At 31.9% G+C, this 25,512-nt stretch overlaps 1 protein-coding gene across 4 annotated transcripts in view; it reads right to left on the bottom strand.

Annotated features, from left to right (window-relative positions):
• Nucleotides 1–25,512, bottom strand: part of LOC114326018 (ubiquitin carboxyl-terminal hydrolase 2) — an 82,952-nt gene that overhangs the window by 50,333 nt on the left and 7,107 nt on the right. For all 4 annotated transcript variants that reach the window (XM_028274204.2, XM_028274206.2, XM_028274207.2 and 1 more), the window contains exons 2-3: nucleotides 10,637–10,879; nucleotides 2,009–2,304 (exon numbers count right to left, since the gene is read on the bottom strand). In XM_028274204.2, the coding sequence (XP_028130005.1) occupies nucleotides 2,009–2,304; nucleotides 10,637–10,827 (487 nt within the window). In that variant the 5' untranslated portion in view covers nucleotides 10,828–10,879. The remainder of the gene's footprint in view (nucleotides 1–2,008; nucleotides 2,305–10,636; nucleotides 10,880–25,512) is intronic.

Genomic DNA, 25,512 nt, shown 5'->3' with positions numbered 1-25,512 from the left:
ATCTATTCAAAAGGTGAAAAGTAAATTTTGTTTTTTTTATATAATAGTAAGAACAGTCTAACGAATTATTTAAATGAAAATTTTGTTAAAAAAAGGAGATAGCAAAATTAAAGATTAATTTATTAGATAAGAAATAGTTGCAACAAAATTGAGTTTTAGCATACATTTAAATCTTATATTTATGGTATATTGGATAAATAAATAATATTTATAGAATTTATATGATATGGAGTATATTTATTTTCCCTGTTCTGTCCTGGATGAAGTAAGCAACTAGAGATACTAGAAGCCACAAACTAAAGGTAATACATTAAGGAGTTTTATTTAATTTTGGATTTGTTTCCATAAGTAATAATTTAAATAATTAATTAATTAATCAAAATAAGAATATGCTGATCAATCTCATAACAGGGAGAAAATACAGAGCATAAGAGTATATAATAAAACCTTTTTCTTGTACTTGTTTTTTTTTCTATTGCAAAACTTAACATACTATCTGGATAGCCTACGTAGGTACATAGCTACCTAAAAGATATACCCGCTTTATGTAAATGCAAGTTAATCTACATACCTACGTAGTGTTTATTTTTCTTAGTTTATTTATGCAGAAATCTGCATAAATAAACTAACAAAGGACAACTTTTTGAATTTTAATAAAGGATAGTTTTAAATTTCATTCAAGATAACAGTGACATAATAACCTAGCACATAATTATTGTTTCACTTATTTACACAGAACATAATCCTTTAACGATCCGCTTCGAAAGTTTCTAACTAAGAACCCATCTAAAGTTTGTTTTCCGATCGATCAAAATTTAGCCAGCAGTTTATTAAATATAGCCGGCGGGTAAATATTTTATGGAAATATCTTATTTTATCGAATGTGGCGTACAATAGATATTTTTTGTTGGAGATTAAAACAGTTTTACTACCCAGTAAACTATTCGTATAGATTATAAGGGCATCCAGAATGAATTTAAAATATAAATGCCAGGAAATAAAAGATAAAGCTGATTAAAAACCAAGAAAAAATTACGAAAAACAAAATTTGTTTCCTTCTGGGACATTCTCTGCAGGTTTAGAAGCGTCCTCAGAGGCTCCGTCTGTGTCCTTCACAGACCTAGTGTTGTAGGGTGGTGTGCTAGGCTTCGACATCACGGTAGGCTAGCTAGGAAACTCAAAAAGACAAAAATAGGGAAATTCTCTATATTTATAGAAATTGACTACCCCTGGAGTTGGGAGTCATAACCCAAAGCCTAATTTCCCCTATATGAGAGTAACGTTGTCTTTGGATGCACAAGATAAGGCTGAATACAAGAGAAGTCACCTACTTCACTTATAATTCAGATCAGTTCTTATTCCACGAGACAACGTCGCTGAATAAGGAAAAATTAGGATTTTTGGCAAAATGATAGAAAATGTTCAGTAAAAGTTTGTACGTATATGGATATGTAAATACATATAAATATATGTATAGAATATAGAACGATAATATAAACCTAGAAATAGAGAATAAAAATAGCATCAAAAATATAGAATAAAATAGCATAGAAGTCGGAGACTCTAGAAAATAAAACGAGTTAAGTTTCGATTCATTTAATGAATGATTTTAAATTATGTAGTTCAGTTTTCATTGTCACTATACTAAAATCACAATAAAGATGCACTAGAAATAAACAAACCAAGACACGTTGAATGTTACGAGAAGCACTTCCGAATCGTGATTTTCAATGTGTAAACTATGTAAATCATGATTTGGGAATGCTCCTTGTAACATCCAACGTGTCAACGTATCAACTGTTTTATGAAAAGTACGATCGTCATTCGTAAAAAAAGTTCCCGATGCCGCTGAGAAAGAATGTGGCGTGCTGGGAGAAATCTGGCCACATTGCCTTACGCATTAACTCTCCCTCCACCACTCACGCCTCGATGCATTGCTCAGTGTCGGCATAGCAGGATGCTTTGGTTAAGTTAAGGAAAAGGTTAAACGAGTAGCTTTGGTACTCACCTATATCATTGTTAGACTTAGACCTCGATAAATTTTCATTTTTTCTCATACAAGCAGGCACGTAATTGGCTGGTGAGTATTTATTTCTTAGTTCGGCCACAGAATCGATGACGTTGACGTGCGACAATCGGTCACTTCGAGTTAAGGAACTCTCCCTTCGTGGATAATCGGAAATCGAATTTTCTCTGATCGAACTTATTCCCGAATCCCGGGAAATGGAATCACGTTTGAGGCTGGGTTCCCGAGATTCCTCTCTGAATCTTGTTGTCACCCCATCTTCGGTAATAGAGCCAGATCTGTAATAAATGCAAGTAATTAATTTTAATGTGAATTTTCTACTGTCTACGTGTGGTAGAACTGTACAGAAATATTTGAAACGGCGAAGGTCACTAAGGTAGCAAATCAAGGAAAGGGGGACTTCAGTTGAACACGTTGGTGCAAAGAATAAACATCAATTTAAAATACATTGTGCACGAAATCAGTGGTTTTGCAAGATTGCCAAATAAAACAGTCGAATACTTGTTTATTTAGAATACATTTCATATTTTTTTAATAAACATAAATATTACAAGACGGAATAATTTGCGATCACGAACAGCAATGCAAAGAATGGGATAGATATATCAGTGACCATTGTGACGATGCTTCTCGAGAAAATGCTACAGATAAACACATACTATTTGTAACAACATTAGACAAAGGTCCCAGTAGGCATACTGAAATCAAGATCAGAGAATCAATACAGCAAGCCAAAAATAATAAAGCACCTGGACCAGATCAAATCTCTGCTGAGCTACTTAAACTTTCTACTTAGGTATCCACTTTGTTTAACACAATTTAAAACGAAGGAAAAATACAAGATGATTGGTTGGAACCACTCTTTATAACATTACTAAAGAAAAACAGGCCCACCAAATGAAGTGATTTTAGATTTTAGACTAATCAGTTTGATGAGCCACACACTTAAGATGCTTTTACGAATTATACAAAACCGAGTACGCCTTCTGTTCAAAAGTAGAATGGGGATAAGTAATTTGGATTTAGAAATGGTCTAGGAACTAGAGAGGAACTTTTTTGTATGCGCGCTCTGTTACAAAAAACTTGTGAGTTTCGAAAGTACGTTTATGTGTGTTTCATCGACTTCGAGAAGGCATTCGACCGAATACAACACGATACACTTTTCGATTGCTTGCGGGTAACAGCACTTGACCACTACGATATAAGACTGCTAAAATACTTATAATACGATACAGTAGCCTTTCTCCAAATTTGAGATAGTCAAACTGAAAAACTATCCATCAAACGTGGAGTACAACAGGATTGAGTTTTGTCACCCGTCTTTTTAATCTATACTCGGAAGAAATCTTTAGGGAGACTTAGGATGACAGACAAGAGGGAGTATGACTAGGCGGAGAAAAAATCAACAATATCAGATACGCTGATACATTTTCGAACAATGACAACTTCGAACCTTTTATCGAAATATATCTAATTAACTCATTGACATTAGGAATTCATTAACAAATTCGAAATTGTAATCATTTATCGAAATGTTTTGTCTACCTGATTAACGCATTGACATTAGGAATTGAAAAATCAATGTTTTATGCTATCTTACTTCGGAACATGTTGTATATTTGTCGTTAGCTCGTTTAAAATGCAAAAACTGTATATTTATCGAAGTTTAATAATTATACATAAGCCTACTATTTATTTATTTATTGAGTTTTCAACCCTACGATAACAGAGTAAACTAGATTATGAATTTATTTCATAAATAGTAGTTTTAATAGTAGAGTTTCACGAAGTTTATTTCTATCTAATAATAGTAAATAGAATTATTTTTAGATTAATTTAATTTGTCATAGTATATAAAAAGAACATTACACATTCTTTCAATTACTGTACAATAATCCAAAAAGATCCATATTCGTATTCTATTCAGCTATATATGTCACCAAATGAATTTTTAATATTCCGAGAAAAAATGCTCTCTCACTTATGTCGTCATAACGTTTTGCAGATTTTTATAGAACTGGAAAGTTTTCAAAAGCGAAATATTTCATTACGGTTCACTAAAATTAACCACAATAGTTGGAAATTAAATTTATTGACGTTTGTCGAAGTAGAAGTAGAAACGTCAAATAAATTTAATTTCCAACTTAAATTGTGACTTGTTTACCAAGTAAAATAATAAATTGCATAAGATGCCACAAAGAAATAGCTTCAGAACAATACTAAAATAAACACCTCAATCATTCATTTATATTTTAAATCAAGACTTACAGTATTTTAAAACAATACATCAAGTTTTTTTAATTGGCTTTCTCCCCTTCCTTATACCCTTTCAGGTGTCGAATTTGGGTTTAGTTATGCTACATATTCACCCATCTCTTCCATTCTTTCCTGTCTTGGGCTATTATTTTCATTTCTTCAAGCGTTTTCTGTTTAATTTTTCTTGTATCTACTGTTTGATATATCCATTTTTTCCTCGGTCTGAATTTTTGCTCTTTTGTAATATTTCTTGTTTCGTGAATTTTTCTCGTTAGTCTACTCAGTCTACTGGGTTTCATTCTCATCAGATGTTCATACCAGTTTAATTGTCTCTTTATTATTTTGTTCATTATTGGTTCCTGTTCGGTTATCCCTCTTACTGTCTCATTTCTTATTTTATCCCATTTGCATTTGCATTTCCGACGTTAGCTCGTAGATGTCTCATCCCCATTGCGTTTACCCTACTATTATGCTTTTTCTGCTAAATCCTATTTTCACTCGTATATAGTATCGTCGGTATCACAATCCTATTATACAGTATGTCCCTGTAAGTTGTATCCATATGGAAAACTTTTTTATTATTAATTTTACGAAAACAAGTTATTCTTTATAAAAAGCTCCGCATGGTCCAAAACTTAAGATTTAACCATCAAATATAAAAATTTTTTAATATTATACGAGGTATGTCAAAAAGTTTGAATTTCACTCAAGAGTAGTAGCTTTATTTTTCGTTATATTGGAAATTGCTATTATGAAAAGTTGTTTGGAATTAAAAGCTATATTCTAATATGCAGTTACATCCTTCTAATTGAAAAAAAATTGTTTTTGAAAAATTATGGATAACTATCATTATTTTTTCAGTTATTTCAATTCTGATAACTCTTTTATTATTATTTATTTATTATTAATTTTACGAAAAAAAGTGATTCTTAATAAAAAGTTCTGGATGGTCTAAAATACAACCAACTTATATCAAATTTTATCAATTTTATACGAGGTATGTCAAAAAGATAAATTTAGATCAAAAGTAAAGTACCTTTATAGTTCAGAATATTTCAAAAGAATCAATCACTTTCTTTCGTAAAATTAATAATAAAAGAGTTATCTGATTTAAAATAACTGAAAATAATGCTAGTTATCCATAATTAAAAAAAAATTCAATTAGACCTAGAATTGCATACTAGAATACAGTTTTTAATTCCAAACAACTTTTCATAATAGCAATTTTCAATATTGTGAAAAATAAAGCTACTTTACTCTTGAGTGAAATTCAAACTTTTTGACATACCTCGTATAATATTCAAAAAATTTGATATTTGATGGTTAAATCTTAGGTTTTGGACCATGCAGAGCTTTTTATAAAGAATAACTTTTTTTCGTAAAATTAATAATAAAAAAGTTTTCCACATGGATACAACTTACAGGGACATACTGTATATTTTCATTTTTGTTTTTTTGGGAAAATTCTTGTTTTCTCAGGACTGGCTCTAATGTGTAGTACAGTTTGTTCGATTTTTTTGTTTTGTTTTTTGCTTCAAGGTCCATTTTCCCATCATTGGTAATTATACATACTTCCAAGAATCATATGCGGTAACTATTTCCAGTTGAGCATTTTTGCATTTTATATTAATTTATTTCCTTTTCGCCGATGATCATTATTTTACTTTTCTCGATGTTTATTTCCATTTTTGGTTTCTCTATTTCCCCTGTCCATATTTTTATAAGTTTTTGCATTTTGGTCACGGAATCTGCTACAAGGACTATGTCATCCGCATACAATAAGGCTTCTATTTTTACTGGCTGCTATCTTTGGTATCCTATTATTGTCCGTATTTGATTGGTCCTTTCACCAGTATTTCTAATCAATTTGTTGAGTTTCATGAAGTTTATTTTTATCTAATAATAGTAACCAAAATTATTTTTAGATGAAATTAATTTGTCACGGTATATAAAAAGAACATTACACATTCTTTCAATTACTGTAAAATAATTCGAAAAATCCATATTCGTATTCTATTCTATTCTGCTATATATGTCAGATTCACCAAATGAATTTTACGAATTCCAAAAAATGCTTATTCATTTATGTCGTCATAATGTTTTGCTGATTTTTATAGAACTGGAAAGTTTTCAAAAGCGAAATATTTCATTACGGTTCACTAATATAAAGTAAACACCTCAATAATTGTTTTTCCTTTTAAATTAAACAGTATTTTAAAACAATCGATCAAATTTTTTTAATTGGCTAGACTTTTGTTATCAAATATTCAAAACGTCCAAGTGAACTAAAAATAAATAAACTTTTTACAAGTTATTGAACTATTCCACAGCTGTGCGTAAGTATTTTTAAGTTTTATTTACGGGATGTTAACACTAAATTAGACAGTTTTACTGCCAGCGGGTCAATATCCAAAATCTTCTGGAAAAATTTACAATATATGCCAAAAGACATGGCATATTTATGCCAATTACAAATATATAATAACCTTATTTGACCAGGGAACTAAATTCATAAAAAACTTGAATTTCGCTTGAGAATGGGGACACTATCAGAAATATTCAGGTATAACAATTTCAAGAAGTTTCACTCAAGGGGATGGGTACGTATTTTCGGCTGCAATGCTATTTAAATGAAGATTCATTTTTTTCGAATCCTGAGAAAACTAATAAGTATTTTTGAAAAATTTAAACGCAGAATGAAAGATTACGTTCTTACCGAGGGCCGAAAGTCCCTGAAAACTTCTATAATGTTTATTTTAATAAGTTACAGGGGTGAAAAACTAAGAGAAAATTTAGTGTGATTTTTAATTTCAAATATTTCATTCAAAAGAAACTTTTTATTTATTCTAAGGGACTTTCGGCCCTCGATAATAATTTAGTCTTTCATTCTGCGTTTAAATTTTTTAAAATCATTTATTAGTTTTGTCAGGATTCGAAAAAAATGGACACCATGTCCGTGGTGATATTTTCCATATCGAACATTCGCTATCTTTGTCACATAACTGCATACAACGCACTGAGTCAAATAGAATATGATGACAAGACAGTTTTAAATATTTTAAATATTTGTCATGGCACCGGGAATATTTTGAGTTGTTGGTTAAATAATATTGATAATGTATTTGATAAATAATTGATTTAAGACGTGAACTTAATAAAAAGTTAGTTATTGTTTGTTATTTATGGAAGATCCAAGCAGAGAATACATCAGGATTATATTCTGTGATCCAAGTATTTTGTTGTTAAAAATGTTCAAAATAATTGTAAGCGTTCCATAGCAACAATATATTATTAAAAAATCACTTTAACACTTTTCCTCTTTTCTCGATTGAGTATTAGGTTTGTTCTAGCATCAGTTTCAAACGGTTTGAAACCATCAGCGAATAGTCGACCAGCGCGAGTAGAGGGAAGATCACTGGTGACTCTATTATGTTCTCTCACTGACCAACTGTTTGCTGACGGTTTCTGACTAGTTTGACTGTTTGCTAGAACAAACCTAATAGTTTTTGTTGTACATATAAATTATTACAATCACTGGATTGTATTATTTTATTAGGTGGATCACCCGAAATCTAAGGATTGTAAACAGATGTTTATTCACGGATGAAGCAAAATTCGCGGGAGAAAGGGGAATACAATCTCACGAACTCACACATTTGGGCAAAGCGAAATCCATTTGCCACAATAAAGTATCATAAATTTTCTGTTAAGGTATGGTATGGCATATTGAATAACAAATTAATAGGACCATACTATATAATCTCCCACCATAGCCGATGAAATGTATTTAGAAAATATTTTAGCAGTACTGCTAGATGATGATAGTATCAATACAGGTGAAATATACTTTCAACATGATGGTGCTTCGCCACATTACCCGACCCCGACAATTTTCCCAATAGATGAATTGGTTCTCATGTGGCCTTCACGATCATGTGATTTTAATCCTATCGATTATTATGTTTGGGGTATTTAAAAATCAAAAGTTTATTATAAGGAGGAAATACATAGTGGAGAAGAACTTCTTGAACGGCCTCAAAACGCCTTTCAAGAAATTAATAAAGAAATAAGAGAAAGTGGTGGTCATTTTGAACAATTACTTTAGTTTTGATAATAGTTATTTTTCTGCAAATTTTCGCTGTTCTTTTTTTAATTTTTAAGACACTTCACTGATTATTTATGAAGTTACGTATTTTCTGTGGACTTGATTATAATTAATTTATTATGGACTTTATTATTTATTAACTTTATTATGTATTCATTAAGAGGATCGGTACGTATTTTCGACTGCAATGCTATTCAAATGGGGATTCATTTTTTTCGAATCCTGAGAAAACTAATAAGTATTTTTGAAAAATTTAAACGCAGAATGAAAGATTACGTTATTAGCGAGGGCCGAAAGTCCCTGAGAACTTCTTTAATGTTTATTTTAATAAGTTACAGGGGTGAAAAAACTAAGAGAAAATTTAGTGTGATTTTTAATTTCAAATATCTCATTCAAAATAAACTTTTTATTTATTCTAAGGGACTTTCGGCCCTCGGTAATAATTTAGTCTTTCATTCTGCGTTTAAATTTTTCAAAAATATTTATTGGTTTTTTCAGGATTTGAAAAAAATGAACACAATGCCGTGGTAATATTTTCCAAATCTGTCTTTGTCTTACAACGCACTCAACCGAATATAATATTGTCAGCATATATTGTCAGTCAGACAATGGTCAGACACTGACAATCAGTGACAATTTTAAATATTTGACATTGCATCGGGAATATTTTGAGAAATTGATTAAATATTATTGATATAAGTGTATTTGATAAATAATTGATTTAAGACGTGAACTTAATAAAAAGTTATTTATTGTGTATTATTTGTGGAAGATCCAAGCAGAGAATACATCAGATATATCCTGTGATCCAAGTATTTTGTTGTTAGAGATGTTCAAAATTGTAAGCGTTCCAAAATAACAACACATTATTAAAAAATCACTTTAACACTTTTCCTCTTTTCTCGATTGATTATTAGTTTTTGTTGTACAAATAAATTATTACAATCACTGAAAACTTAGTTAGTGAAAACATTATCACATTTATTAACTGAATTAATAATTTGCAATTATAAAAATAACAGTTATCCAAGAACATTCAAAAGCCATCTCTTTAAATTAATTATGACATTTTCAAGTAGAATGACATTCTAGTAATGTTTACATATCCACACCAGTGTGAATTTTACTACACGTAATTTGCCGTGTAAAGACAGAAAAAGTAGGGATACACGTAAAATATTTGCGAATTATGTACCCATAGCCTTAAATTAAAGATGAATATGTGTTATGATTTGTCGCACGTATTAAAAAAACTACTGATATGTTAACATTTTACCAATTTAAATTAAGTATGTACTGGAATTACTTCGAGCTCCCGCAATTCACATAATTTCAGAATTCAAATTCAAAATTTTACCAGAAAAAACATTTTGCCGAAAATTCCTATACCTATACCCCTAAATTTAGATTTTTAGCCGCTTTTTAAGTGCAGAATCCATTTTAAAAAATCTAATGTATAGGGTGTTTTGTTTGGGTCGGAATATTTTTCCAATACTTTTTAATCCGGACCTGAATTTCTTACAAGTATAAAAACATTAATCGATTGAACACCTTAATAGAAATGCATGCCAAATATGAAGAAAATATACCATGTGGTTAAAAAGTTATGAACCAAATAAGAAGTTAAAAGGCAAAACGGATAAAACACCCAGTATCTTTGTTATTGCTGAAGTAAGACCCATTAAATATGGGATTTTTGAGGTCGCCTACGTCTCCCCTTTTTACATTTACCGTATGTTACTTTCCCAAACAAACACCCTGTATATCGATTACAGTGGAACCTCGATTATCCGTCAGGGCACCGGACCAAGGGTATGACGGATAATCGAAAAGACGGTTAACAGAATATTAAAAAAATTCATAGTATTATATTATGGTGACAGACAGATATTGACTAATACCTAATTGCATTTTTATTTTCGGCTTGCGATTCAAAAAATAGAACTCTAAAAGCACGGTGTCATTTATCATTACCTATTTAAATTGAAATTTAATCCAGAGCCCTGGATAAGAACAAAAATTATTTACATAAAAAAATGCGGTGGTGGCATAACAGCACATGTACATTTCAACGAATTTCGTTTGGCTTATCGCAATGCTCAAACAAAATGAATTGATGACTAAATTTTTACTTATGTATACAATATAACTTATGTATGGACCCTGACGGTTAACAGAGGTGACGGTTAATAGAGAGACGGATAATCGAGGTTCCACTGTATTATGTTCCATTAAATTTGTTTTCTTACCTAGTGTATATTCTGCGGCCATCTGAATCTGTAAAGCTTCTACTTGTATATCTCTCGCTGTAGGTGTTGAATCTTGGACTGTACGATGTCGATGAGTAGAATGGTCTATCTAGTGCTGATGAACTGAAGGTGGATCTGTAGGAACCGCTCAGACCGGAAGATGAGCTGCGATGGGGGCTTAGGACAGGCATTATTCTATATTTTCTTAGTACGTTTTTCAGTATTGTTATCTATTGCATTTCACTGAAATTAAAAATAACTTTTACTAAAAACATTAAAATAATTATATATTTTACGGTAATTTTTGTGATAATAAAAAATTGTTCCAGGATAACTTTTGCACAACACAAACAATAGATTATCTATTTATAAGGCAGCTAGTTTGGTAGATTTTTTGAGAGTATAATTGAGTATAAGTGGCTGATAAAATTTATAAACAATCGAGTATAAGTGGCTGATAAACTTAATAAACTAACGATAAATTTTTGTAGAAATACTGCACCCCGAATTAAACGCAATAAAACTGTAATAAATTTAATATCCCATAAAAAAGACATTTTTTCATTTACATAGAATAGAATAGATATATGCTTTATTGTCATGAAAAATTGTACAATTTTATCGACAAAGCTTAAAAAGCCAAGACAACAAAAAAATAACAATTCAATTTACTAAAGTTGCACAAATCGTCAATATAATTAAAAAATAATAATAAAAAAGAATGTGTGTACTTTGTACGCACGTAAGAAGTTATACTTCTATTATATGATTTCAACGAAATCAATATACTTTAAACAGTTTCTCTACTACTTTCCAAAAAATTTTATTAAAACAATACCAAAAATTAAAAAAATAAAAGAATAAAACACACACAAACACATTGAAAAATACCACAAATGATTTCTGAACAATAATTGTTGCCAACAATTTTAATTAAATACGTATTTTCTGAAAAAAATTATATAATAATATACTTACAATCATAAAATCTATAAAAAAAAAATAAAAAATGATATAACTTGCATTGGGCTTGAACCTACTTCCCGTGTATCCCGCCGTACGAGAGTCGAAGCGATTTCAAACTGCACCAACTTCGCGTATACGTCATGTGGGAATATACACAAACTGAACAACTTTTTGACATGTTGTTTATATGAATTTTTATTAGTTTGATTTTTGTCGAATTAAAATACAACAATATATAGAGTAAGAAAACGATACATTAGATGAAAATTTGTAGAAAATTTGTTCGTAATCAGATTATGTAAATTAAAGCATTGCCTACTAGGGGTATAGCATAGCAAGTACTAGGTAAGTACATTATTTTTTTACATTTTCCAAATAGGTATGAAGATAATTTTTTATTGGAATACAACTGAAACATTTAGAATTACGTACCTGTGGCTTTTCAAAACTATTTAAAAAGTCACTATAATTATAAATTTGATTTTATTTCTGTCCTCACAACAATAAAAACTAATATATTATACATTTTTGTTTGCCGATGACCTCCATATTGAACAATTATTGACAGATCATTTCAACACCCAATCAGAGCCCGTATAAAGACTAATACCAAACTGTCGGTGTGCGCATGCGCGCAGATCAATATAAATTCACCCTCAATCTCAATCGCGCCTAAAGAAGTATAACTTCAATAATAAAGTTAAACAGTTAAAGAGCATGAAAAAATAATTTAGAAAAGAAGGCTCAGAAAACAATGGGAATTAACAAGATCATCTTAGCGTAAAACAGACCTCAATAAAGCACAAAAAAATTAAAAATTGATAATGACAGAAAAATATGTAACTTTTCAGGAATAATTAAAAAAACTATATACAGGCCAAGCCACTGACTACTCGTTATGAAAGACTACAAGGACCTTACGAATGCAGAACTAGACAATCCCACCAGTAAAAACAGAAACAGGAAAATGGACGAAATGTCCATTAGTAAAAGCCGAAACAAGCCGAAACACAACATAAAAAAAGCTTTTGACCCAAATGATGGAAAGTACTCACTACAAAGTGAAGAAATTATTTAAATACTCACAAAACAGGGTTGGCATATAATTTCCCCATCTTATAAAACCCAGCGGGTTTTTTCGGGTTTTTTCAATTGATAAAACCCACTATTATTGGGTTTTTTGGGGTTTTTTCAAAAATAGCAAATTTTCAGTTGAATGAACGTCATATTTATTTCTGAATAAAAACAAAAACTAGCATAAATACCATGAAGTAAGTAGTAGATGAATACAAAACGAGAGAAACTGAAACTAAACTAATAAAACACTTATTTTAAACATGGTATATAGACAAATAAAATAATAAACAAGTTTCTTGTTAAACAAAGCATCAGCAAAGCATATTAGTTATCAGGAAAATCAGAATCTGTATTTTTGTCACATTCCCAATTCCCATTCGTTATTCGTTAGACTCGGTCGAGGACGAGGACTCGGTTCTTAAATGATTATATATTTTTACCAAGTTTGCAGCTCTATCGGCACCTAATCTGTTGCGAAGCTTAGTCCATATTAATCCATATGAAGAAAAAATCCGCTCAATAGATGCAGTTGAAGCTGGACATGAGAACAAAGATAACATATAAATACAAAATTCATATGGTATTTTATTTGTTTTTTTATTTTTTATTGATATCAGCTTCCACCATTTCTTTGTTGAGAATTTTTTGACAAGTTCTTCTTTGAAAAGTGTTGCGGGGAACATATCTGTATCCTTAATCTTGAATGATAACATCACTGCCAAAAACTCATCAGAAAGATTCGATGCAACCCATTGTTCGACTGTTTCCTCTTCTTCCCCTGTAAGTCGTCTTCCCATGTATTTGTGATCCATAGCATTTGCAAAAAGGTGAAATGGTTGAATGGCAAAGTCATATCTCTTTTTTATTTCTTGTCTGTATGACTAACAAATCATGGTCGAGTGATCTTTCCATATTTCTACTGCATCAGAAATGTTTCCAGAATCGCTTTGGAATCTGTCTAGAGCTTTCACAATAACGGCAAGTTGTTTTTGCAAATACAGAGCCTCTCTATATATGGCGACATTATCTAATATTTTGGAGATATTTTTATCAAATTCTTGCTCCTTCTCTGTCCTAATTTCAACATATATGTGATAGTTGCTTATAAATTGCTGACATTGTCAAGATGCTTTATTTTGTAATCATATTTTGTTATTTTATTATTTTTACAATAAAATTCATAATTTTTGTAAAACTTTTGATAGAGCAGAAACTATATATCAAATCTAAATAAAAAACTGAAAATCCCCAAAAAAACCCGAAAAACCCCTAAAAAACCCAAAAAAAATCCCGTCGGGTTGGGCTTTTAAAAAAAACCCGGGTTTTTTCCAACCCTGTCACAAAACCTTGTCAACTAGAACTTCCTAAAAAAATATTCACAAAAAATGAAGTAAAAAATATTATACAAACACAACATCGATCCAAAAAATGAGTTTGTGTAATTTCCCATCAAAGACAGATTTTTGAGGTTATTTAGTAAAAACACCGAAAAACGGGGTTTTGAGCATGCCATAAGAAAAAAATAATAGTTTTAATAGCTGATTTTGATTATAAAGGTAAGAACACAACATATAAAAATATAAATGATCATTAATTTAGCAGTATGTTGTTAAGGTTATTAGTCAAATACTTACGCACAATGCAAAAAAAAAACAGTTTTTTCGATTTGTAGGTATTTTCCACATTGAAAATGATAATGGTGCCTATGCCATTCGAAAGAACGGAAAAAAATTCAAAAAAAAACAATATTTTAAAATTGGACCAAAAATTTCCAACATAACCTAGAAAATTACTGAAATTTTCAAATATTTTTCCTGGGCTGAATTTTCAAGCTAAAAATCTGAAAAAAAATCAGGCAGTTTTGTATTGTTAAGATACGCTTTCATGAATTTTTTTCAGATTTTTTGCAGCAATACAGCACCTAAAAAAATATTTTTCAGAAAAACTGGTTTTTTTCCATAGCAGACATCCAGAAGCACCCCGGGACTTGAAAATCTGACTGAGTGAGTTTTCAATTATATCTTTTCGAATGGCTAAACCAAAAACTAAATCAAGCCTGGTCCAATTTCACCACCTTATCCCGCTATAGGTATTGTTATGATCTGCTTCTTATTAATTTTATATTAATTATTATTTATTTGATTAATTATTTAATAGTCGCAAATCATACATAAAAAAAGAATAAAAAAATCTCAGGGTGCCTTTTTATAATATTAAAAAAAATCTGAATTATCTTACGTTATACTTATCTTCTCTCGTGGGTTCAGTATCTCTTAGTTGATCCTAATCGGGATAAAATAGAAAAAAGAAATAAAGCAAAAATATAAAATAAACATACAGAATTGTCTTTTATTTATCAAAATCAATACCCTAAAAATCTATCAAACCTAAAACCTGTGGACACAGATGTCCGAATGAAATTTTTACCACTTAAATTTATTATAGTTAAAAAAAACAATTTATCGGTTTGTTCCCGATGACTTTGGTAAAACAAACTAAACAAAACAAATTTATGTATTCGCAAGATTAGATATACTTCCTATTTACTTTTAGAAATATTGGAATTTTAATTCATATGCTTTTTACTCAAAATTTTAGTTTCCGAACATAAAAATATCTTTCACATAAGTTGACTGACCTTTTTCTTCACTCACTCTGATGTCTTCTCGTGACCCAAAAACAGCTCTCCCTCGTTGAATATGTTAAAGGCTACTCATCAAAGCCCTCTCCGTTCTCCAGCTTCAAAACTATCAGTATACCAGCACCAATTCTCCAACGAGCCAAAGCCTCTTTTGACCAGTACTCGATTCACACAAACTCCAAAAATTCTCTGCTCTCCTTCTCACAATAATACAGAACCAAAGAGGTATTTCGTCTCAATTTGTCTGTCTCTCGTTCCACTTTTCAGCACTATTCTCCACTATCAAACAACCACTGGTACTTGCTAACTACTTATCCACGAAAACGTCGAACTGCTCCTCAGCGACGCCAAAAACATAATAACTTCTTTTTCAACTTCACTCAACATTCAAACCACTTTTCCCCTTCCAACTTGCCAAGAATCATAAACATTTTTCTTTTCCATTCGACAAACAAACAGTCATTTTCAAAATTATTCCGACCATCCTAATTACTTTCGGGGAACCCTACAATATTTACTCGGGTTGAAACAAAGATATTAAAAAAAAAAAAAAAAAAAAAAAAAAATCAATGGGAAAATCCCAATAAGGGATAAATCCCAATAAAAGATATTAAAATTCCAAACTTTCTTTTAAACCATTTTTCTAGAAAATGATAATTACCTCTACCTGTGGATTCTATAGTTCCCGTAATAAACAATATTTTTTCATTTTAAATCTAAATACATCGTCCTTTTCACTTTAATTATTCACAAAAGTCTTTAATTGTTCATCGGAAAGCTCATTAAAAAAGAAATCCACTTACATCCAAACTAAATTCTAATACATATTTACAGATCAATATACAGGGTGTATTAAATGTATGTGCCCTCATTATTTAAAAAAATTTTAATTTAATTTTCATTTTGCCTTTGATTGATAAATTGAAAACACAATAGTATATATTATAATATGCTTATGTAATAGTCTTTGACTGATTTCAGTATTGGCGAGCACTTGGTGGGCGAAAAAGGGTCCAAACAACATAAATTCTAACCTAATAGACTGAACTCACAATTAAACCAGACGACTTAAGGGTCAAACGCAGCGCAGCTGAACAAAAATCAACCACATCATCTTAAAATGCCCAGCTCCCAAATTCGCAAGCATCTTACAAGAAATCCAGCAACTCACCCACAAGGCAAGAGATTGGCATCAAGGCTGTAACCTTCGACTTTAGTTTAATAATTTTAATTTCATGTATTCTATGTTATTAATGTAAAAACCGCAATATGTAAAGTGTACTGTCATTATTGAAAAAGTTATTAATAGTAGGGGAGGCAAGTATGCTAAATTTGCAGTTACTCGAGCGTTATGGGGACCTATTGGGTTGTGAAGATTAGGTCCTAATCCAAAAAAAGTTAAGTCAAGTTTTCCATTTTAGTGGGGATTTTCCCCACTTTTTAATTTAATATTCCATTTCCAACAATCGTTTTTTCCGATTATAGCGCCATCTATCCATAATTCGAAAAAATGCCTCGAATAAAAGTTACTTATTTTTAAGTAAGGAATCCAAATATGCAATAAAAAATGCGGGCTCCTATTTAAGATTTTAAAGTAACTCTCACCCACAGTGAAGGGTGTTTGATGAGGAGTTGTGTTTGGTGTCATTCGATAAATTTTTGAAAAATATTGAATACGTGTATTTTTCAGTTTTCCGATCTGATGTTCATTTCGCGAAATATCGCTGGGTTCCTATTTCAAATTTCAAATTTATCCCCCACCCATTTCCGTGGAGGGTCGTGTTTGGTATCATTCGATAGATTGTTGAAAATACTTAACACGTATTTTTTTAGTTTTCGTCTGACGTTCATTTCGCGATTTCGCTTTTTTGTGAAATTTTGTGACTCGCCCATTTCCTTACTCAATCATCAGATTTTTGAAATATACATTGTTCTGCATGTATTTAACTTACCTTTTCTTAATCTGACGATTTCGAGTTTTTCTAATAGATTTTTTTTCGGATCCCCCTTAACGAACTCCCCTGGATTAAGAGCCAATATATGGTAAGGGTAAATTTACGGGGTACAAAGTTTCTCCCCTTGTGATTTTCTGACGCGCTCGAGTAACTGCCAAATCACTGCTTGGGCTCCGCTACCAACAATATTTATTAAATAGTGCAAAAAAATATGAGTTTTTGTAATTCTCTCGGCAAATTATTGATTGATTTGAACTTGTCTTTTTTTGACAAGATTTGAAATGCTACAACTAAAAAAATTTAATTTTCGGACTTTGTTTATAAAAAAATAGGACCAATCTGACAGTACCTCGATACCTATTTTTTATGAACTATCTCTCCCCTATATAGGGGAGAATATACACACGAGAATAAGAGAGGCTTAACATATATTCAATGCTTTGAATACAATTTGGCAAACAAACGAAATATTGGAAATAACAAAAATTAAAGTCTTTTTATGCCCGGCTGCACCAACAGATCTTAGGCTTAAGTCGAGAATATCATAAGAATTAATATAATATAATTATAATATATTACAATAAGAATACCATAATATAATAATAGATATAATTGATAATAAGGTAAGAATCTAAAATTATGGTGCAACGTAAGTGACACTCAAGGAGGCCCTATCTATAAGTAGAGCTTAGCTAAGCTGGAGCTTAAGATCTATTGGTTAATGCCCGGTTGCACCACCAGATCTTAAGCTCCAGCTTAGCCAAGCTCAGCTTATAGATATGGCTCCCTTAAGTATCTCTTACGTTGCACCAAAATTTTCGAGTCTTACCTTATTATCAATTATATCTACATATTATTATATTATAATATTCTTATTATATTATAATTATATTATATTAATTATTATCTTATTCTCGTCTTAGGGTTAAGATCTGTTGGTGCAACCAGGCATAAATAGTTGCATCAAAATTATGCTACAACGCCTACTACAAAAATTCAAAATAACCGCCGAAAAGTATAACCTGACACTATCCAAAGAGAAAACCCAATCGATGGTAATATCCAGGAACCCAATTAGATGTAAGTTAGTAGTGGACGATCATATAATCGAACAGGTAATGGATTGCAGATACTTAGGTGTGGAAATATCTAGCGACAGGCATCTGTGGCAAGAATCAAAACAGCAAGCAATGAAAGCAGCGAGAATATCTGGTTTCCTGAGGGATATAATCTGGCGGAATAAATATATGAATACCGAAAGCAAAGTCCGCATTTATAAGACATGTGTTAGACCCGTACTGACATACGCAGCTGAGACAAGGGCCGAGACAACAAAGACCAAACAGATAATGAGAACAACAGAGATGAAAACCCTAAGATCCATAAGAGGTATCACACTCAGAGATAGAGTACGAAACGAAGACACATTGAGAGAGCTAGGCGTTCAGGACGTAGTGAGATGGACAAGAGCGCGACGACGCATGTGGAGGGACCACGTAGATCGGATGGACCCTGAACGTATGGCGCATTGGGCGAAAACACAGAAGCCCAACACCAAGCGACCCATAGGAAGACCCAAAAAACGATGGTACGAGAGTTGGAGCTCCGGATCGCAGCAAAGACTGTAACAGAAGAAACAGGACATAGTCCTATTACAAGAAGAAGAAGAGAAGAAGAAGAAAATTATGCTACTTTACGAAACAGAAACATGGAAACAGGACGAAACTACAACTAAAAAACTGCAAACTTTTGTAAACAAATCTTTAAGCAAAACCTTGAAAGTATACTGGCCCAACAGAATAACTAATACAATACTATAGGCAAGAATAAAGCAAACTAACATGTCTGCTACAGTGAAAGAAAAAATGGAAATGGAATTGGCCATACTTTGAGGAAATATCAAAGCAACATAGCGAGACAAACACTTGAATACCAATCAGAGGAAAGAAGTGAAAGAAGAAGACTATGCAACAGCTGGAAAAGAACTACAACGAGAGAACACAAAAAGAATGAACTAAAGTGGGGTGAAGTCAGAAACAGGTCAAGAAATAGTAAAGAATGGAAGGAACTAATACACAGTTTATGAAGAGAATAAACAAGAAAGAAGATGCGCTGACCCGGCCAGTGGACAATCTTTTACTTTTGGCTAAGAAACGCATAAACATCCAATACTCCACACGGAGGAATGGAGCTAAAGAGAGAGAGATGCCTCCCCCTATGATTTAAAGTGATCAGACACCTGTAATATTTATGTACTTCTTTTTCTCACTTCAGTATTTAAGATATTGTAGGTTTAGAGTATATTTTACTATTTGTTTAGTAATAAACTAAAAATGTGATTGTATGACATCAGACTAATCTTACGTATTTGCCGGAGATACTCACCTGTTTTCAAATGTTTGAAAACATCAACTTTTAATTTCTATCTAACTATTATATCGGTACATCATATTTTACAATCACACATTATATTTTTGTTTTAAACAACGATTAAGGAACTTATGTTTTGGATAAACAATGAACTAATACATCCGACATTACTAGTATCAACCCACTAATGACTAAATATGTAAAAATAGATTGCTTAATGAACGATTACAATTTCTACTATCAATTACTGTTTGATGACCCTTAAAAATATATTCGTGACATTGGGATATCAAAATAAATCTCAATACAATAAATCACAATATAGTACAAACAAATTGTAATATAAACAAACCGTTTTTTTCTTAAAAAGTTATGCACTTGCATCTTGCATTTCTTTACATATGTCTGCTTTGAGTAAAAACAATATTGATGTCTCTGTTTCTGATAAGAAGATATTATACCCTTAGTATAAACCATATTATAGGTTATAGACCAGGGTGGCCAAACTGTGGCTCTTTGAGGGATTATTTGTGGCTCTCAATAAATAATGTACCTGAATTACTTTTAATTTTTTGTTTCAAAATGTCTTAAATTACTGACAACAAAATGAAAGCCTAATTGTAACATCAAGACCCTTAGTATATACCCTTAATATTAACCATATTATAGGTTATAGACCAGGGTGGCCAAACTGTGGCTCCCAATAAATGTACTTGAATTACTTTTAATTTTTGTGTTTCAAAATGTCTTAAATTACTGACAACAAAATGAAAGGCTCATTGTAACCAAGACTTAGACAAGGACACCCCTTATCACCGTTTTTTAGCAGAAAAAAAGTGAGAAATTAGCCAAAGAAGGTAAAAAAGTGGGTATGGAGATAAACATGAATAAAACTGAATTAATGAAGATTAACACACCGAGAGAAATGGGCATACAAATAGAAAACCAAGAGCTGAAATCAGTGGAAAGAGTTAATTACATAGGAAGTATACTGAACTCGACAGGAGGAGCAGAGGAGGATATCCAGACACGAATTGGCAAAGCACAGACAGCATACTATATGTTAAATAATATATGGAAATCTAATGAGATAAAACTGGACACCAAAGTAAAAATCTTCAATAGTAATGTAAAGGCAGTACTATTATACGGATCACAAACTTGGAGAATAACAAACACAACACTGGAAAGATTCAATCCTTCATCAATAAATGCTTACGAAAAATTCTAAGAATATGTTGGCCCAACAGAATCACAAACTCAGACTTATGAAAAAAAAACGAAGCAAGAACCAATACATAAAGAAATAAGAAAGAGAAGATGGAAATGGGTGGGCCATACTCTGCGGAAACCAGACACAGACATATCAAAACAAGCATTGGAATTCCAACCTCCAGGAAAACGGAAACAGGGAAGGCCGATAAATACATGGAAGAAAACAATTATTAAAGAAGCAGAAAACGTCAGCCTAACCTGGAAAGAAGTTAGAGAAAAAGCACAAGATCGGCAAAAATGGAGAATGACAGTAGATGCCCTATGTTCCAGTGGGAACGAAGAGGATAAGTAAGTAAGTAAAATGTCATTTGAGTCAATACGGCGATTATAGTCCTGTCGCCAGTGGGGGTACAACGGCCTCCTTAATTCAGATGGACTTACCCAAGTTTTTTTTATGTATTTTCACCCGTAGAACACGAAATTTTTGGGTAACAGTTGATCCGGATGTCGATAAGATTGTTATAAACAAAGAACTTGAGGAATCACATAACAGCGATTTTTCGCAAAACAAAACATGGTTTTGTATTTTTTGGGTCATTCTAAGCAATAAATGTTTTTACAAGTTTTTTCGTTGGACATAGTTTTCGACATAAACGCGGTTAAACTTTCAAAAAATCGAAAAATTGCAATTTTTGAACCCGAATAACTTTTGATTGAAAAATAAAATAGCAATTCTGCTTACCGCATTTGAAAGTTCAAGTCAAATTCTATCGGTTTTGATTACTTTCATTGCTAAAAATTAATTTTTTTCTTGTTAAACAAAGCTATAAACACATAGTTATTGAATGATGTTTTCAATGCATTTCCCATTTGAAATAGAACGAGTAGGCGCGCATACAGACAATTTCTACGTAGATTACGTACATTAAAACGCATGCATTGGGCACGGGAAATACTATGTGTGAAATACAAAAAAATTAATTTTTAGCTATGCAAATAATCAAAACCGATAGAATTTGACTTGAACTTTCAAATGCAGTAAGCAGAATTGCTACTTTATTTTTCAATCAAAAGTTATTCGGGTTCAAAAATATATTTTCGATTTTTTGAAAGTTCAACCGCGTTTATCTCGTAAAACTATGCATCCTACGAAAAAACTTGTAAAACCATTTTTTGTTGAATCACCCAAAAAATACAAAAAAATGTTTTGTTTTGCGAAATATCGCCAATATGTAATTCCTCAAGTTCTTTGTTTATAACAAACTAATCGACATCCGGATCAACTGTTACCCAAAAAATTCGTGTTCTACGGGTCAAAATACATACAAAAAACTTAAGTAAGTCCATCTGAATTAATGAGGCCGTTGTACCCCCCTGGCGACAGGACTATTAGCGAATCGAGGATCAAAACTACTGTTGGCATTTGCTGATGATCTAGGTCAGTAATACTCAACATGTGGCCCGCGGGCCGCATGCGGCCCTCTAGCACTTTGTATGCGGCCCGAAGGCTAACTAAAGGGCCCTGTGATAAAATTATTTGTCAAATTTCATGTGTTTTTCAAATTATTTAATAATGTGCCGATGTGTTTGAGGCGTGTTTGGGCGTGAGGAAGACAATTTAATGACTTTAATTTTAAATTACATATATTGCAATTTTTAAGAACTCTGATTAAAAAGCAGGGTATTATTAACTTTTGATAATAAGTTATTAAAGTTAATGAACAAATACTCATTTTAAAAATAATTAATACTTATTTACTACATTGCAACGACCCATTTAGTAATCAAAAGAAAAATTTAGGTTCGGATTAACAAAAAAAAATTAAATAATTGTGACCTTGAAACAACACCCTGTATATTAAAATTTTCAAAATATGTATGACAATTGTATGATAATTTAATGACATTAATTTTGAAATTATATCGAAATTTTTGTTTTGAAGGTTCGAGTTCTTAAAAATTTCGACATAATTTCAAAATTAAAGTCATTGAATTGTTTGCGCAAAAAATGGAAGCTCCATTAAAGCTCTTTTCAAATGTGCAAACGGGTTTTGAAAATTTCAATATACAGGATGTTGTTTCAAGGTCACAATGGATTTATAATTTTGTTTAATCCGGCCTGGATTTTTCTTGTGATTAGTAGTTGGGTGGTTTGGGTTCTAAATGTGACATGTGTACCAAATATCAAAAAAATATACAAGATGGTTCTAAAGTTATGGGTCCAGAAAGAAATGGGCAAAATCGATAAAACACCCTGTAACTCGGGTATAAAGTCGGTGGAGCAACAACTGTAGTATATCTAGAACTGCCTCATTTACCTCTACTCACCATTCAAGTATTTCCGTTTCCCAATAAAACACCCTGTATACTACTTCATCTTAATTGCGGCCCGCAAGCTGTGGCAATAGCTACTATGTGGCCCAGGAAAGAAAAAGGTTGAGTATCGCTGATCTAGGTGCTGTCGCTCATTCTACAAGAGACGTGAGAGAGATGTTTTCACAACTCGAGGAAGGAACACAGGTAGTCTGGGCCTTCGAATAAATGAAGAGAAGACGAAATACATGCTAGTAACCAAAAATCCAAGACCAAGAGTCAGGCAGAACATAACTATTAATGACCTCAACTTTACTTTAAATATCTAGGGGCGATAATCACAGATGACAACCACATATAAAAAGATTTCTCAGTAAGGATAGCTGCGTGGAATCGAGCATTATAGTCTCTATTATCATTATTAAGATCTAAGCTGCTAGAAAGACAATCTAAATTAAGAACAAGATATTAACAAGAATACACATTCAGAACCGACCTCCGTTGCACCTGGTGCCCGAAAACATGTCTTAGCAGTGAGCTTGGGCACTAGATGGTCCGCGGGTCGGTTTTGATGACGTATTCGTTTTCAGCAACCCCAAAAACTGCTCTAGTAATTTATTTGCAACAATTTAAAGCCGAAAACCCTCGAAACTCCAGAAAATAACGTGCTTTAGCACTGAAACTGGGCACCAGGTGCTCCGGGGGTCGGTTCTGATGGCGTATTCATTTTCAGCGACTCCAAAAACCTCCAAGTAATCTGTTTGTTTTAATTTAGTGCCGATAGCCCCTGAACCTCCAGATGACGCGCCCTAACAGTGACTCTGGGCACCATGTGCTTCGGAGGTCGGTTCTGAATGTTCTGATGGCGTATTCGTATTCAGAGACCCCAAATACTTACGAGAACCAAAATCTGGCCCTTAATATGCTTATTTTGACATGTTTATGCACTTTTGGATGCATTGTATGCACTTTAAAATGTAATTATGCATTTCCATACATTTTTGTATAGTAGACTTTTTTCTTGACATCATCCTGAACGACATGCAAAAAGTTGTAAGTCTCTACGTGCTGTATTTAAAAGTCGATTTATTTCAGTGTTTTTTTATTTATTTATTTATTTACGGGAAACCCACATTAACAGTACAAAAACTTTAGTTAAATTTTTAAAACAGGTTAGATCTTCGGTTTGTAACTAGGTATATCCAAGTTAAAAAAAATCAAAGTAATTCTAATTCTATCAGACCCCATGAATCTAGATCATTGAGATAACTACTAAAAAAATAATGATAGACTATTAAAAAAAATGGAAGTGAAAGAAAAAGAACTTGCGCTTACTATTAAAAAGCGCAAACTGCAGTACTTGGGACATATAATGAGGGGACAAAAGTACCAGCTGCTGCAGTTAATTGTTCGGGGAGGAATAATGGGTAGGGGATCCATTGGCAGAGGAAAACATTCGTGGTTGAAGAATTTGGGAGATTGGTACAAGTGCAGCGCCAATTATTTAGATCTACGGTATCAAAAATACGCATAGCCTTGATGATAGCCAAACTTCGGAACGAGGACGGCACCTGAAGAAGAAGATTAAAAAAATAATAATTTTAGACTATTAAAACAAAAACATTTTAAAGAAAACTTAATACTATGTAATACAAGATAGGTACCTCTTTAGTTGGTTCAAACTGTATTTAAATAAGTCAATCTGCAGATTATTGGCCAAAGACATGCATCTGTCAAGAGGATTAGTCACACAATACGTTGTTCTGTGAAAGGGAATTCGAAAAGTTGGTTGTTGCCTTAGATCACGACGTGCTATGTGAAAAGTAACATATTCTAGGATATTAGGACAATCTAACAAACCATTAACCAACTTAAATAAGAATAATAGTGAAAATCTATCTCTACGGATGCTTAGTGGAGTTAATGAAATGTGTTGCTCAATCTCCATGTAATTATAATTTGCTATAGTAAGTCCACATTTAAAAGCACACACTCTTAAAAATCTATATTGAACTCTTTCCAAATAAATCATGTGATTTTGAAAATAAGGAGACCAAATTATTGAACAGTATTCCAAAATTGATCTGACCAAAGAACAATAAACAACCCTGATAGTATGAACTGAAAAGTATTGGCAATTCCTTAGAACAAAACCAAGCATTTTACTACTCTTTACAGCTATTGAATTAATATGATTTATAAATGTTAATTTCTCATCAAATATGATTCCCAAGTCTTTGACAGTAGTAACATATTTAAGTGGTTGATTATCAATGACATATGAAGACTGGTATTTGATTATTTTACAGGTAAAACTAATAAAACAACATTTTTTAACA

Source organism: Diabrotica virgifera, chromosome 3, assembly GCF_917563875.1.
Source record: "Diabrotica virgifera virgifera chromosome 3, PGI_DIABVI_V3a".
In the NCBI taxonomy this organism is placed as follows: Eukaryota; Metazoa; Arthropoda; class Insecta; order Coleoptera; family Chrysomelidae; genus Diabrotica; species Diabrotica virgifera.
Note: the sequence above shows the minus strand (reverse complement) of the source record. Positions and strands in the feature narration are given on the sequence as shown.